At 31.6% G+C, this 15,122-nt stretch overlaps 1 protein-coding gene across 1 annotated transcript; it reads right to left on the reverse strand.

The window, feature by feature from the left end:
- Nucleotides 1–1,853: 1,853 nt before the first annotated feature.
- Nucleotides 1,854–2,330, reverse strand: LOC139501970 (single Ig IL-1-related receptor-like). The gene has a single exon (XM_071291279.1). The coding sequence runs from the start codon at nt 2,328–2,330 to the stop codon at nt 1,854–1,856; it is 477 nt and encodes a 158-aa protein (XP_071147380.1).
- Nucleotides 2,331–15,122: the final 12,792 nt, after the last annotated feature.

Here is a 15,122-nt window from a genome sequence, read left to right on the forward strand (position 1 = left end):
TTAATGTAAATATATTTTTTTAGCTTTCAAACTTTTTTTATCGAGGGAATTCGAAGTGTAGCCATTCGAACATAAACATTGTCAGTCTTTTAGGTTTCTTTTCTTTAGCAGATGACTTTATGATAGCTGAGCATCATTTTATAAGGGCATTAGCTCTCAAAGTCATGTTCATCGATTTGACTCAAATTCGAATATTAGATTTATAATATAAAAAACATATAAAATATTTATCCAATTCATAAAAAAGTCAAAATAAAGCATTTCAGAAGGCCTGCGATTGATAATATATCGTGTAAATTTTAGTCCAGGCGCCATCTAAATAACTTTCGAGATGACCAATAAAACAATTGACGGTCAAATAACACGATATAAACATAAATATAACTAGATATATGGACCTTATGCAAATGGATATTTCTATGTCAGTATGATTTCAATTTTGAGGTTAAACTGATGTACATTTTCGATTTTACCTGTATTAGAATGATTTTTAGGTGATCGAATCAGACAAATCAAATGGTTCACCTCTGTTTCACTTTCAATGAAATTTGACAATATTTTACTTATATATCCTAACAATCATTTATCATGTATAATCCATCTGTTGCTAAGGGGTTAAATTGAAGTTCACTTGAATACGAATTCAATGAGGTCTTATTATTCTCTTGCAAGTGAATAATTCATCAACGATATTTTTTTTAGCTTATTTTAACAAAATATAAGCATACTGATTAATAAAAGCGAATTGTATTTCAGTTTAATAAATGATAGATTAAAAGTGTTTATGTATCTCGTAGCTTGTGTCCCCAGATCAATACACTATCATTACATATATAGGTATAACAACAGTTATGGCTATTTACAAATATTGCTTTAGATATTCCAAATGATATTTGGTGGTAGTGTAAAGTATGTTATCATGATCCTAATAAGAAGACACAAGCAGTTACATTTTTTAAATAGAAGAAATGTCAGTTATCTATGCATTTAAATGGTGTCACTATTTCTAACCTTTATTTCGATATGTTCGAATTCTTTTACCTGTTAAAATAGGTAATTTTATACAAAATAGATTTAGGTATAAGGAAGTGGTATTTAAAATGAAAGAAATCCCTTATCTTTTAAATTCAAATGAAACTTTACTATTGTAGCAACGTTGTCACTTCCTGTTAGAATATTTAATTTTTATTGAACAAAAGACACATGGTTTGCATGCCACACGGTACAAGGAACTTATACCAAACACATATTTTACAAAATAATTTCACATTTTTCAATAACAGTCACGTGATCTTTGTTTATTTATTTTCGTTGGGTACATCAATTTTGGTGATTGGTGCGCTTAGTTTTGGTACTTTTTATTTTCCCTTTTCGTTGGGTACTTGAATGTTGGTGATTGATGCGTTGAATTTTGGTACTTCCTATTTTCCTTTTTCGTTGGTAACTTGAATGTTGGTGATTGATGCGTTGAATTTTGGTACTTGCTCTTTTCCTTTTTTCGTTTGGTACCTGGATGTTTGTGATTGATGCGTTGAATTTTGGTACTTCCTCTTTTCTTTTTCGTGTGAAGACTTTGATAAATAACAGTTATACTTCCAAATAAATGTAAAATTTAAACTCTACATGATTTAAAAAATATTCGACAATTATTTTTCTTAGGGGTTGGTGTTCCCCATTAAACAAAAAAGTATGATAAATTTAATATATTGATGTCTTGCTCTTCTTTTTTACTAATACAAAGCCCCCTTATTTAAATATTCAAGCATACATAAAGTAAAAAACGTATGAATTCGAAAATTGCTTGATATCATAATTTTATCATTTATGATTTATAAATGACAAAGTTTTCTTCATTAACGCTTCATGGCTAGATCCAAACATTTCCAGAAAATGTTATTTTCATTTAAGGTGTCTGTTTTACGAATGTGGTCATTGGCATCCAGTGAGACCATTTGTAATACACATTGCGGTATTTCTGATTTTGTAATACTCTCCAAGCTTATAACAATTATTTTTGCTTGCAACCCAATAAAATGCTCAATTCCAACAGTAGCTTCATAGCTTGCCCATTCATTGTTCACAAACTCATTTGAAATAATTAGGATCATCTTTTTGCATTTTGAAATGGAATTACTTATGGCAAGTCTATTTTGACCAGGTCGTACATCCCCATCACCTCTATCTGACAAAAGAAGTTTATAATTTCGTCTATCTTCGAGAAATGAACGCAAAGGTCCATATACCCATTTATAGTCGCCTTCGCAATAAGCTACATATGCATCATATTCAAGTGTTTCTTCTTTTGACTTCAGGAAAAGTGGATTGGCCATTCCGATAAATAAACAAAAGTATTGAAGGTGCAATTTGTAACGATATCCAACTAGAATAAATAAAAGAAGCACACCGAATAAGGTTGCAGAAAAAATAAACCATATTGTCGTTATACATCGTATTCTCCTAATTCGCAAGTGATTGTAAACTGCATTAGTTGTTGTAATATTTCCATCGTTCTCGACACACGAATAACTACCATTGCTGTCAAGTTTCACTTTAGTAGTTAATAACCATTCTACAAAATCTAACGAAGCGCAAGTACAAACAAGCGGATTTCCTTCTAATAAGACTGTCATTGTTCTATTTGATTTTTCAAATAGCACTTCAATTGCGTCAGTTTCTGTAGTTGTCAAATATGCTATTCTGTTGTTTCTGATGTTCAGGAAAGTAAGACGGTTCAAGTCTTCTAGACTTAAGGGAATACTTTTGAAAAAATTTCCTTCAAGAATCAAACATTGTAAACTATCTAATTGACTTTTAAATGTTGAAGTTCTGAATCGGTCTTCAAATGAATTCATTGAAAAGTCTAAATACTGCAAACGTTTGAGTCCATGAAGGAATTTACTGTGATGATCAAATTTCAGGCCAATACTTAGTGACGAACTTTGCATTATCAACCGTTCCAAATTGACGGCAGATTGTAGAAGGTTTGGATTTAAAAGACCACATTTGAAATGTGAAATATTAAGTATTACCACGTTCTGAAGTCCATGCACTGTGTAATTGCAGTCGTCAAGTGATGTGTATGCAAAGTCAATGATTTTCAATCGTTTGATGCCCTTGAAAGTTATACTGTTTATGCGATTATCATATCCGATTATTAATGAGGCATTTAGAAATTCGAGTGAAGAAGGGAGGTTGAGAGACAAATTTGCTTGGGAATCAAATATAAATCTGTGATTCCGAGGTCGTCTACCATCACTCTTTTGTTCTGGAAAACTATAAAAAGATTTACTAGTAATGAAAGAAATGTCTATTCTCTTAATATTAATAAAGACATTAAAATATAAGATAATAAGATCCTGGTGGTAATCTAACTCATTGTGACTTAAATCTAGATCCTCAAGACAGTTTCTGTATTTAATTTTCTGGAAGGCGGATGCATCTATCAGTCTTATACCATTGCCTTTTAGAGATAATTTTTTTAAGCATATGTTACCGATATATGCAAATAGATCCGCCGAAATTACGTATTCACCGTAATTTTTAAAATTTTGGCTCAAATCCAATTCAACCATTTGTCGATTTTCAAACACGTGCAAAGCTTGTAGTGTATTTGATAGTTTCAGGAATCTATTATATGAAATAATAAGACTGGACAGTAATTCTAAAGGTGCAAAAGTATTGATTTCTATCGCTCGTAACTTGCCAATGATACGTAAATACTTTAATGGCGTCCTGATAAATGAATCAAATGTATAGTTATGTATAACATCATCTTCATATTCACAGTGAAAATAATGAAGATTTTTCATGGCAGAAAATATCTCCGCGAATGATCCATTTGACGGTCCACCATAAGTAAACACCTTTGTTAAATTTAAAACATCCGACCACGCCTCTCTTGGATACGTTGACAACAAGTTATGTGATATATGAAGTACTTGTAGGTCAACTAGTGGTGCAAATATATTCCCTTGAAACGTTTTCATTGGATTATCGAATAAATTGAGTTCGGTTAAATGTGTCAATTGTTCAAAAGCTGATTTATCTATTGCACTTATGTTACAGCTGCTCATATCCAGAGATCTAAGCTGTGTATATCTAGTAAACGTTTCCGTAACTAGACTGTTAAAGTTATTTTCCATCAGAAGTAAATCTGTTGTATTTCTTGGACATTCTGCCGGTATGAATGTTACATTCCTTGAACTACAGTCACATCTTATGTCATTCACACGTATTGTAATATCACAATGTCTAGAATAAGCAAACGAAAGAATACATTTAACACAAAGAAAGAATAAACGTTGTGTTAACAGCATTTTTCAAATCAATTGTAAATCTTTAACTTTTTATATCCCTATTTTCGAGTACGTGACCACAGTATTAAGCAATATTCTCTCTTTCGTCAAACTTTTAAATATCTAAATTTATATAAAGCATTTTAAAATGGGGCCAGTCAAGCAATTATCAGAATAATTAAATATATATCTAAAGTTTATTGTTACTATATTACTATATTATAATTGTTTGACGAAGATAAACAGGAAGTGCGTGTGATAACAGGAAATAGAAATTCCCACTACCTGATACATCTTTTGTCGGTTAATTTAACATGTCACGTGACACAGTGCAATACCCTACTACCTGACACAATTATTCTTATTATAACATCAGTTTCTTTGACATATTTAAAAGTAATTACAGAATCATTAAACAAAATTTAAAAGAAATCACTCACACAGTGCAACACCCATCTACCTGACCAAACTATTCTTATTATAACGTCGGTTTCTTAAACATATTTAAAAGTAATTTCACATATAATCAACCGGAATTAAAAAAAAAATATCTCACATGGTGCATTCAACAATGAATTTATATATGTATATGTGTGTAAGCCTAACTATCAAGAAAAGTAAGAATTCGGTTTTTGATGAGGAATCTTACGACAGAAAGAGGCTGACGAAGCAACACGGTCATTGTAATAGGATGCATGATCTGCCTCTATCTGTCTTCAAAATGTTTATTTAAAGAAATTATCATTCTTTTTTATAAAAAATACCCCAAAAAACTATTTCTTCTCTACTTTCTTGATCACAGATCTGTTATCTCAGAAATAAACTGAAATCAATTCAATTAATAATAACACGTGTTCAAGGAATTATGGTTCAAACTTTCTTCATGTATAAGAATGCGACGTTTTTCCTTTTTCAAGCTTCATTTGATGATTATTCATGATACAAAATTGGAAGCAATAAAGTTTATAATCTAAGTTATGATTGTCGTTTTCAGAAAATGTATTCATAATCATCAATAAAAACTGACAATATCATGAACAAATCCCCGAAAAGGACAACTTTAGGCAGAATAAAATGAACTCCAATTATAGCAGATGCTTCGGAAATGAAAACCTTATATTCTCCTGATGACAAACTCGTTTTAAATTTCATTCAAAGATGTCACATTTGAGAAAAAATTAAGTCAACAAGATTTAGGTGGGTATTTTGAGATCAGGTTAAGTCTTAAACCACGTATCCGTTAAAACCTCTGACTATAACAAATGAATGATGTTTTTCAAAATGATGTATAGCAAAAAGTCAAAAAGTACCGGGATCTACCTAATATAATTTAAAAGATTTTTTGTCAATTTATACTTATAAAATAGAGGCAGAGGATATTAAAACTATATTCTGTACTAAATGTTTTTTTTTAATTTATTATATGTATAAGTATCCTGAAACGTCTTGTCCTTGTTTTCGTAAGATGTATTTCTGCTCTGTTACGTCGATCTGATGATCTTTTTAAATGATTTTTTGATAATTTGTTCTTATGTTGTACTATGACACTATTGTCCAAGGTTAGAGGGAATGTTTTTGCCTTCAAACTTATATATTTGTCACAAGTCAGGTGTAGGTAATTAAATGTTAATCACTTGTTGCTGCATATCATATTTGCTTTTCGTTTATAATTGTATACGTAAATCAGGCCGTTAAATTTCTATTTTAATTTGTTGACATCTGTCACAGCGAGAAATTTATCCCACTTCTTTTTTTATATCATAAGTCGAAAATAAACTGACAACGACATGATTAAAAAAAAAAATAAACAACAAAAGTACACAAAACACAACAAAGATAACCAAAGACTGAGAACACGAACCTCATAGGTATCTGGTGCTTATCTAAGAGGCTCCTAAAGGGTTTGCAAATTGCATCATAAGTTGCATCTATTGTATTTATCACATTAGTACAAATCTGGTGATCATTCTTATTCGGTACGTCACATTGCAGGACATGAGGACGAGAATGTAGTAATAACAATTACAACATATCCGTGCATCTGCAGTACAAACCAGAAGAAGATATTTGATTGTTTGTGTCATTGTGTTAAAGAATAAAATTTGGGTTACTTTTCTGCTTTAAAACTGTGTATATAATATCTCAATCTTGATCTATGAAATTTGTGAAAGAGATAACACAAATGACAATTAGCTTGATACTTGTATAGAGTACAGAGTGTTGAACTCCGAGTAAAATTCAAGAAAGGAAAGTCCCCAATCAAATTAAAACAAACGTACACGTCAAGTAAACAACAACAACTTCCTTTAACACTAAAACACCTGTAATCTGTAACATGTATCATAAAAAAAACTCTTTCTCGCATCACTTCTCTGCCTACTATAGGAATTCCAACGTTAAATTACACCTCGACAAATTAAGTTTTAGAGACAGGTTAGGTGTCATTAATTTCTTCTTTCTACCTATTTCTCTCCGTGTCTGCATGTCTTTTTCATGGTATATGATAAATTTTACTACAACGGCCTTCATTCGGAGATGATGAAACATGACACAAAAATAAATTAAAACATCAACTGAGAATGTTCATGATAGTTTACAGTTTATATGTCCTAGACCCGAGTGGTGATAGAGACTTTATCGTACCTACTAACTCACTTGAATGTTTCAAGTTGTATATATTAAATATATATATACCTCGTCTAAACATCAACCCCACAATGTAAGATCTGTAAATTTGCTTTCGCAGTTTTTTGTTGTTCTTCCCTCGCAGGGATTTGAACCCATGCTACTGTGATATTGTGACACCAAATCGGTTGCACTGTAGCCGTCCTGCTAGACCACACGACCACATGGGCTTCATAAAAATGAAGCTTTTGGTGGCCTCGTGTTACCTTTTTACGTCAGTTTTAATCTAGCGTCGTACTCCAGTAAATGATATATAAGGCATAGAGATGTTATTTTTACAGATCAAATAAATTATCTATAGTAAAGGATCCTATAGATATCCTTGTTCGATACAAGAACATTGTCCTTCTTTATTGATCAAAATATCAAAAGTATCAAAAATAGGTTGGGTAATCATAAAAACACCTGTTATAGTTACTTATTACTTATAAAGGTTAATTGGCCTTATCGTATTGGTTTTTTTTTAATTCCAAAAACACTAACGACACTCGAAAAAAACCACGATCCTAGCCGAACACTATAACTACCGTGATAATGTTGAATGCCTTGATTAACCTTACTATTATTATAACAGAGATTAATATAATGCTCTCATTTTACCTTTTTTCATATAAATATTCTTGATAAAGGTACATTTTGAATTTGTACTTTAATTTTTTTAAATACTAAGGCTTTCTACCTCAGGAATAGATTATTTTAGCTGTATTTGGCAAAACTCTTAGAAAATTATTTTTTCAGTGCTCTTCAACTTCGTACTTTATATTGCCTTTTAAACATTGTTATATGATTTTGTTATACGTTTTTGATGCGTATTGTTATACGTTTTTGATGCGTATTGTTATATGATTTTGCCATGTGATAATGGACTTTCCTAATTGATTTTCCTCTAAGTTCAGTATTTTTGTTATTTTACTTTTGATTCGAGCGTCACTGATGAGTCTTTTGTGCGGTGGCGTAAATATAACATGTTAATCCTGGTTTCTATGATGAGTTTATTTGTAACTCAGGTAAACTGCTTTGGACACAATTTATTTATAAATGTTTTACCTTCAGTAATATATTCTTTTATTTATTGGTGAGTGGTTATCTTTCTCTCAATTAAAATGATTTTCATTTTTTTTATAAGTTGTATCCGTTAATATTTTGCAAAATGTTCTCTCGCCTGATGATTATTTGATCGGCGAAAACATCAATTTCATGTGTTATTTGATTGTTTAGCCTGAAATCTTCAAAATATGTTCCGTGATATATATATATATATATATCCCATTGACCTGAATCACGACACTTTTCAAATATCTTGAATCTACCCAAAATCTCGTATTGACGTATACCAAAAACCTTTCTTTTAAAACATTTGTGACGACACTATTATCAAGGAGGAAAATACCTACAGGATATAGAAGCTATTGGTACAAATAATTTTTTAATAATAAAGAATTCGTCATTACCTCGAAAAATTTACGAATACCAGCATGCGTTGGTTACCCACCCTAAGTATCTCTATGAAGGATAACAAAGGACATATTTAAAAGATCACAGCCACAATCTCCTTTTTATTTCTTCGACTGTAAAATGACTGAATTCGAAATTTCATGAGCAACACAATCCATGCCACATATAGAGCAGCACACTTCTGGATGACATGTGATTGCCCTCGATTTTTTGTAGGTTATATGGTACTTAGCAGTAACACAACCTATGTCAAATGGCATATGTTGAGTAGAGTATTCACACACTTCTGGAGCACGACTGATCACCCTTGATGATTATATAGGTACCGTGGTACTATGTAGCAACATATTCCACATGCAGAGTAGGATCTGCAAACATTCTTGAGCACCTCAGTTGTTTTTCTTATCCTTTTGTGTGGTATATAGCAACAATGTTTTTATTTCTGATTTGGTTTCTTTCTCCTCTTTGTAACGACAGTTTTAAAAAAGTTGAAACAATGCGAATGCCGAAGGTGGTTTAACATTTAAGTGATTATTTGTTTGGTTATTTGTTTTTTGATAATACGTGTAATGTATGAAAAGAATTTCTGTAAATTTGGATAGTAAAATTGATCGCACAACAACCAACACTAGGCTTTGCAGCGAAAGAAAATGTGCAAGTAAAACATATCAGGAACAAACATCACCTACTTATGATGAGTTTATTTACAACCATTGGGTCGATGCCACTGCTGGTGGAGATTTATTTCCCCGAGGGTATCACAAGCCTAGTAGTCAGCACTTTTTGTGCTGACATGAATTGTCATTGATATAGTTATATTTATAAATTTACTGTTTACACATTTTTGAATTTTTTGAAATACTAAGGCTCTTCTACCTCAGGCATAGATTACCTTAGGTGTATTTGGCAAAACTTTTAGGAATTTTAGTCCTCAATGCTCTTCAACTTCGAACTTTATTTGGCATTTTTAACTTTTTGGGATTCGAGCGTCACTGATGAGTCTTTTTGTAGACGAAACGCGCGTCTGGCGTATATACTAAATTTAGTCCTGGTATCTATGATGAGTTTATCTACTTGTAATTTTGACAAAATCACACTATGCTGCCAAACAGGCATGCCAAATGGTATACGTGCAAGTTCATTCAATTACGCTAAATTCAAGGCATTGTTGTTTTAATAAACATGACACATGTAAAATGGAAGTTATTTTAACTATTGCATACCAAATAAATTGTTTAACGTATTGAGTAAAGTAATACGATTGATTTCATTTGTAATTTCTCTATATATTTCTCTATATAGATGCCACTTCATTATTTCCGTTGGTTACAAGAAAAATATCACGTTTAAACATTGTTTGTGTTCTTAAACTGTAACGAAAACAGTTCGAAAACTATAATTCCAATCATAATGTAAAATTAAGTGAACATTTCTTATTCATGAATGGTCACTTCAGTAAAATGATTTTAAATTTGCATGAACGTTACTCAAGCGTAAAACTCTCTGTTATCAAAATACACGATTGAGAGACACAATTTAAATACGATATAGAAAAGACATTTATTTTCTGTTTTAAATACAATTACTTCATTTAAATGTAGGACATTTTGAATGAATCCATCTTAAAAAAAAATCTGTTCAGTGTGATATTCACCTACATTTCAGGGTGAAGATTTACACAATGTTTACCGAGTTGCTCTATATGTATTTGATACTTTATATCAATGTAAAACAAACTTGTTTATGTAATGTATACGTGTTTCTCGTTTCTCGTTTTTTTATTTTATATATATTATACCGTTGGTTTTCCTGTTTGAATGGTTTTACACTAGTAATTTTGGGGCCCTTTATAGTTTGTTGTTCGGTATGAGCCAAGGCTCCGTGTTGAAGGCCGTACATTGACCTATAATGGTTTAAGTTTTTTTTAAATTGTTATTTGGATGGAGAGTTGTCTCATTGGCACTCGCACCACATCTTCCTATATCTACTGTAATATGTCTCCTAAAATAAAATGAAAAGGAACGATTGATTCGTAGAAGTAATTGTGGTTCAGAAAGTTTTGGGTTGCAGTACCAATTGTTTTAAAATGAGCTTCGAAGATATTGTTGTTAGTTCTTACATATTATCTGTTATCATGATTTCCTTGATAGAGGTTGCTCACAAGGAAGCTATCAAATAAACTTCCAAATGGTGAAGTTGAAATCATCACTTCGTAAGTTTTGCGTACGCCATCACGAGTTGGTTGACAGTTATGGAATAACCGTTTCACAAATGATATCGGATATGTTCCTTACGTCGCAACTACATTACCCGTACCTTTTCAGGAACGTGACCTACCAGACTAGACTATTTACCAGATGTGTAATAACATAAGCAACACGACGGGTACCACATGTGAAGCAGAATCTGCCTATTCTTCCGGAGCACCAGAGATCACCTCCAGTTTTTGGTTAGGTTCGTGTTGCTTAGTTTTTATAATTTAGTTTTCGATATTGTATCATTCTTCTGTAATTTTATTTGCCTGTTTGTCTTTTTATTTTTAACCATGGCGTTGTCAGTTTATTTTCAATCTATTAGTTTGACTATCCCTCTGGTATCTTTCGTTCCTCTTTTTTTAATTTGAGTAATTTCTGTGAAATACTTGAGTGTAATGTTGTCGTCTGACTATCAAAGTCCCTGCTACTCTTCAATTATTATTACTTTTTGGAGTAAAACAGTTCGGGAGATGGAAAAGGGGTTGGGGAGGGTCGATTCTTCGGTACCGTTTCTGAGTAAAAGATGTCACGTAAGGAGCAGGTTCTGTTAACCTTTTGGAGCATCAAAGATCATCATTGGATTTCGGTTAGTCATTGTACTGCTGTTCAATTGTTTGTCATGATAGTAAATTAACATGTTTTGTTATGGCATTGTCAGTTTGTTTTTCACTGAAAAGTTTGAATATTTCCTTAAAATATTCCATCTCTTTTTTAAGTTTTATTGCAGATGAATTTTAAAGTATTCAAGTAAATAAATGTTTGGTTTAGTACGTCAGTGAAACAATTTCATTAATTTTCGTATAAAGCTATAAGCATACGAATGCATATATTAACTTAACATCAAATTCAAACATATAATTAAAAGGGCAAAACCGTTGATTTTATTTCATCATCATTGTGTAAACTCGTAAACCTGATAGAATTGTTCTAATAGTTTTGTATATTTTATATCGAGCTATTTGAGAGAGACAGAGAATTATTGTGCGATTAAACAATAACATAAAAAATGTGATGCACACTGTTAAATAACCCGCTACGCGCGTTATTCGGTGTGTACCAAATTGTTTATGTTATTTTTTCATAGACAGAAAAATATTACAGTCATTCCTTAAATATTTTTTTAATATTAGAAAACCATTTTTTAATATTAGAAAATCGTGTTTTAATATTAGAAAATCATTTTTCAAAGCGTCTGAATGAAAAGTAATAGCGTTTTATGACGTCATTTAATAATTATCTTTCAGGGAATTTAGTACGCAAGTGACGCCATTGTACTTAAGATCGTTACATAAGCATTTTAATTTTTACTTAAATGACGTCAACATGCGGCTTAAACTTGCATTTCAAAAGTTTATTTCTTCGATGTTGTCTCCACGGGAATTGAAACAATACAAATGATATTAGTGGATATTTCATTATTTGAACAACATGATACAACAGTGTGTTCATTTTTATTGGAATGCGAAACATAAGACAGAATGAAGAGCTAGAATCTGGAGTATCAAAGGATCAGTCCTAGGACCCCAGTTTCTTTGTTTTTACATATACAACCTACGCTGAAGGTCCACACTAAACAGCGAGACTGTTTACGGATGATGCTGTTGTCTACTTGGCCACTTCCTCAGACGACCTCAGACAACGACTGCCACGAACTACAAGAAGTCCTAGACAAACTGCCGAAATGAGAAAATGTTTGAAAAATGGAGTTCCACCCTGAAAAATACAGCGTCATCACAATAACAAACAAAAAAAATCAATCAAGTGGTACTACAAACCACAAATGGAAAACGTAACGACATGGAACCCGTACCAGCAATACCACATTGATATAATGGAAAAAAGTACAAAAAACGTGCTACACGATTTGTAACCAGCAGACATAGAAACAGATCAAGTGACAGCAATATGATTACGAAATTAGGATGAAAAAGTCTGCAAACAAGAAAAAAAAAAGAAGCTAGACTCATCATGTTTTATGAAATAACAAACGACTTTGTAGCACATGTGCTTGTCTCAGAAAAGTTTTCCTGTATACCTTCATATACGACTGTGTAATATCAAGGTACATAGGGGGGATCTGAGACAAGTGCATGTGCGGCCTCTATATCTTGTAGACATCGACAAGAGGTAAAAAAAAGGCAAGATGACAATTTATGTCAGGATAAATTAAATAACAAAAGGCAGGACCAAATAGAGTGAAAAATAAAAAGCCAGAACAGAGATAACAAATAAAAAGAAAAAGGGCAGATATTTTCAACCAGGTTAGTCCCCCCTCCATTCCCATAAAAATCAAATATTAGCTCCTATTATTAACACAATAAATAAAATAAAAAATACGGAGAAAATGATTATCAGATTAAACCCTCTCCCAAATCTAGACCTTCATCATGCATCATTAATGTTCATATGTATATATCTTGAAAATCAATCAAACCTAAATCTATTGCCCTCAGGAAAACACTTCTCAAACATTTTACTTTTTTTCAATATAGCTGACTATGCGGTCTGGGCTTTGCTCGTTGTTGAGGAATGTGTATATGGCAATTAATATTATAAATTTTGAAGAATGGACAAAACTTGGGAAATTATTTATTGCGATTTAAAAAAAAATGAATACAGATACATGTATAATAATCAGTGCTCCAGCTAGGGATCAAAAAGGGTAGGGTGCCAATGGAGCGCACGACACTTTTTTAGGATAGGAAAAGGCACTGCTTATTTTTTTTTTGTCTGCTTTTCTGTGTGTATCTACAATGGCTTTTTATCACGCATTCACATTAGTTTTGTTACTGTATATGTTGACAATAAATAAAGATGCATACGTCGTTGTTTTGATTATTTAATTTATAAAATTTGCATTAGAAACATGATTTCAGCATTACAACTAACTCTGAACTATAGTTAAAAATAATATATCAGTGAGCGTCAAACCAACAAGCCTGAAATGGAATTTCAACGGTTCCAGCAAAAAAAAAATATAGATCATCATTAACAAGTCAGAGATTGTAAAGATGGCCGTTTATGTCTTTCTTTGTACATTTACATACTCAGCTATTTGTTTGATAGTTGCTTTATAAGTATTGACACTTGCTAATATTTTTTCTAAACATACATGTAATAAATTGCATTTGAATTAAAATAACAATTTTCGTCTCAGTTTGTATTTCTTTTCAGACGTACAGGTAGTAAAATATATCACAGTATAGTTATGTGATTGTTGTTTTAAGCTTCAGGATCAAATACTAGTTATTGTATGTGTCATTGAGATGAAGAACTGCAACAAAAGTACTATTTGTTTTCCTAAGGTTGTACAAGATGTGTCATGATGCAGTACATCACATATCTTAATTTCTGTACGACTGTCAAAATTTTTACGGGACGTATTATGGTATACAAATGTCCGGCGTCCGTCTGTCCGTCTGTCTGGTGTTAACATGTCGCACCGTAATTTGAGAACGACTCATCCAAATTTCATGAAACTTAATACAGTTCTTCCTTATTGTTGTTATTGGTTTTGGTAGGCGACTTACTTATGTAGTAATTGCGCCTTTAATTCATATAACATAAGTATTATGTATATATACTTTCATTCCTTAATTTATTTTTAGTATTACGTTTTGGCGAGTTATTATATTAAGCTTTGGCGAACATGGTTGACTGAATTACTCAGAAATATATATATATATATATATATATATTGAGAGACAAAAAAAAAACAAAAAAACAAAAAAAACAAACCACATAACAGAATTACTAAAAGATACATGTAATAGGAAAATAAAAAAAAAGCAAATGATAGTTTCTAATGAAATGCATTTTTATTGAAAGGTACATGTATCATAAAATTGTTTAGAAATGTTATCTGGTTATTCCCCTTTGTGTCGTCTGTGATATACCTATATAAAAAAAAGTATATTTAGAAACATGTAACAAGACATGTGCTAGTTAAATGCAACCAATGTTAGGACGTCTCCCTCAAGATGTAGCAAATAAAGAATCCTTAAAGTAAGGATTGGTTGTAGTTATTCCTTTTCCATAACGGCAAGTTGCCTCAATTTATTCCAAATAAATTTCCAAAAACATACTGGTATTTAGTGATTCTAGTGGTTCTTCTTTGTGATGGTAAAACGATCTGTATACCTTTTGGTGAAAATAAGATGAACACTTTTGAGTTACGGGACTTTGTCACTAAAACAGGGGTGTGTTTTTTTTCACATGTCGCGCTGTATCTCATAAAACAATTATGATAATTGCTTTAAACTGTACACACTTCTAAGTTATATTAATCTAAAGATCTGTATATTTGTGGGGGATGATTCAAAATTTTATTTTAGAAATATTGATTTAGAAAAAAGGGTGGCTTTCACATCATGTCACACTGTATCTCAAAAACAATTTATTGTTTAAAACTTTACCCACTTCTTAGTTATAT

This window comes from Mytilus edulis, chromosome 13 (genome assembly GCF_963676685.1).
Source record: "Mytilus edulis chromosome 13, xbMytEdul2.2, whole genome shotgun sequence".
NCBI lineage: Eukaryota > Metazoa > Mollusca > Bivalvia > Mytilida > Mytilidae > Mytilus > Mytilus edulis.

Coding starts and splice junctions, on each gene's coding strand:
- LOC139501970 (XM_071291279.1), bottom strand. CDS start 2,330: ATGGCCAATCCACTTTTCCTGAAGTCAAAAGAAGAAACACTTGAATAT.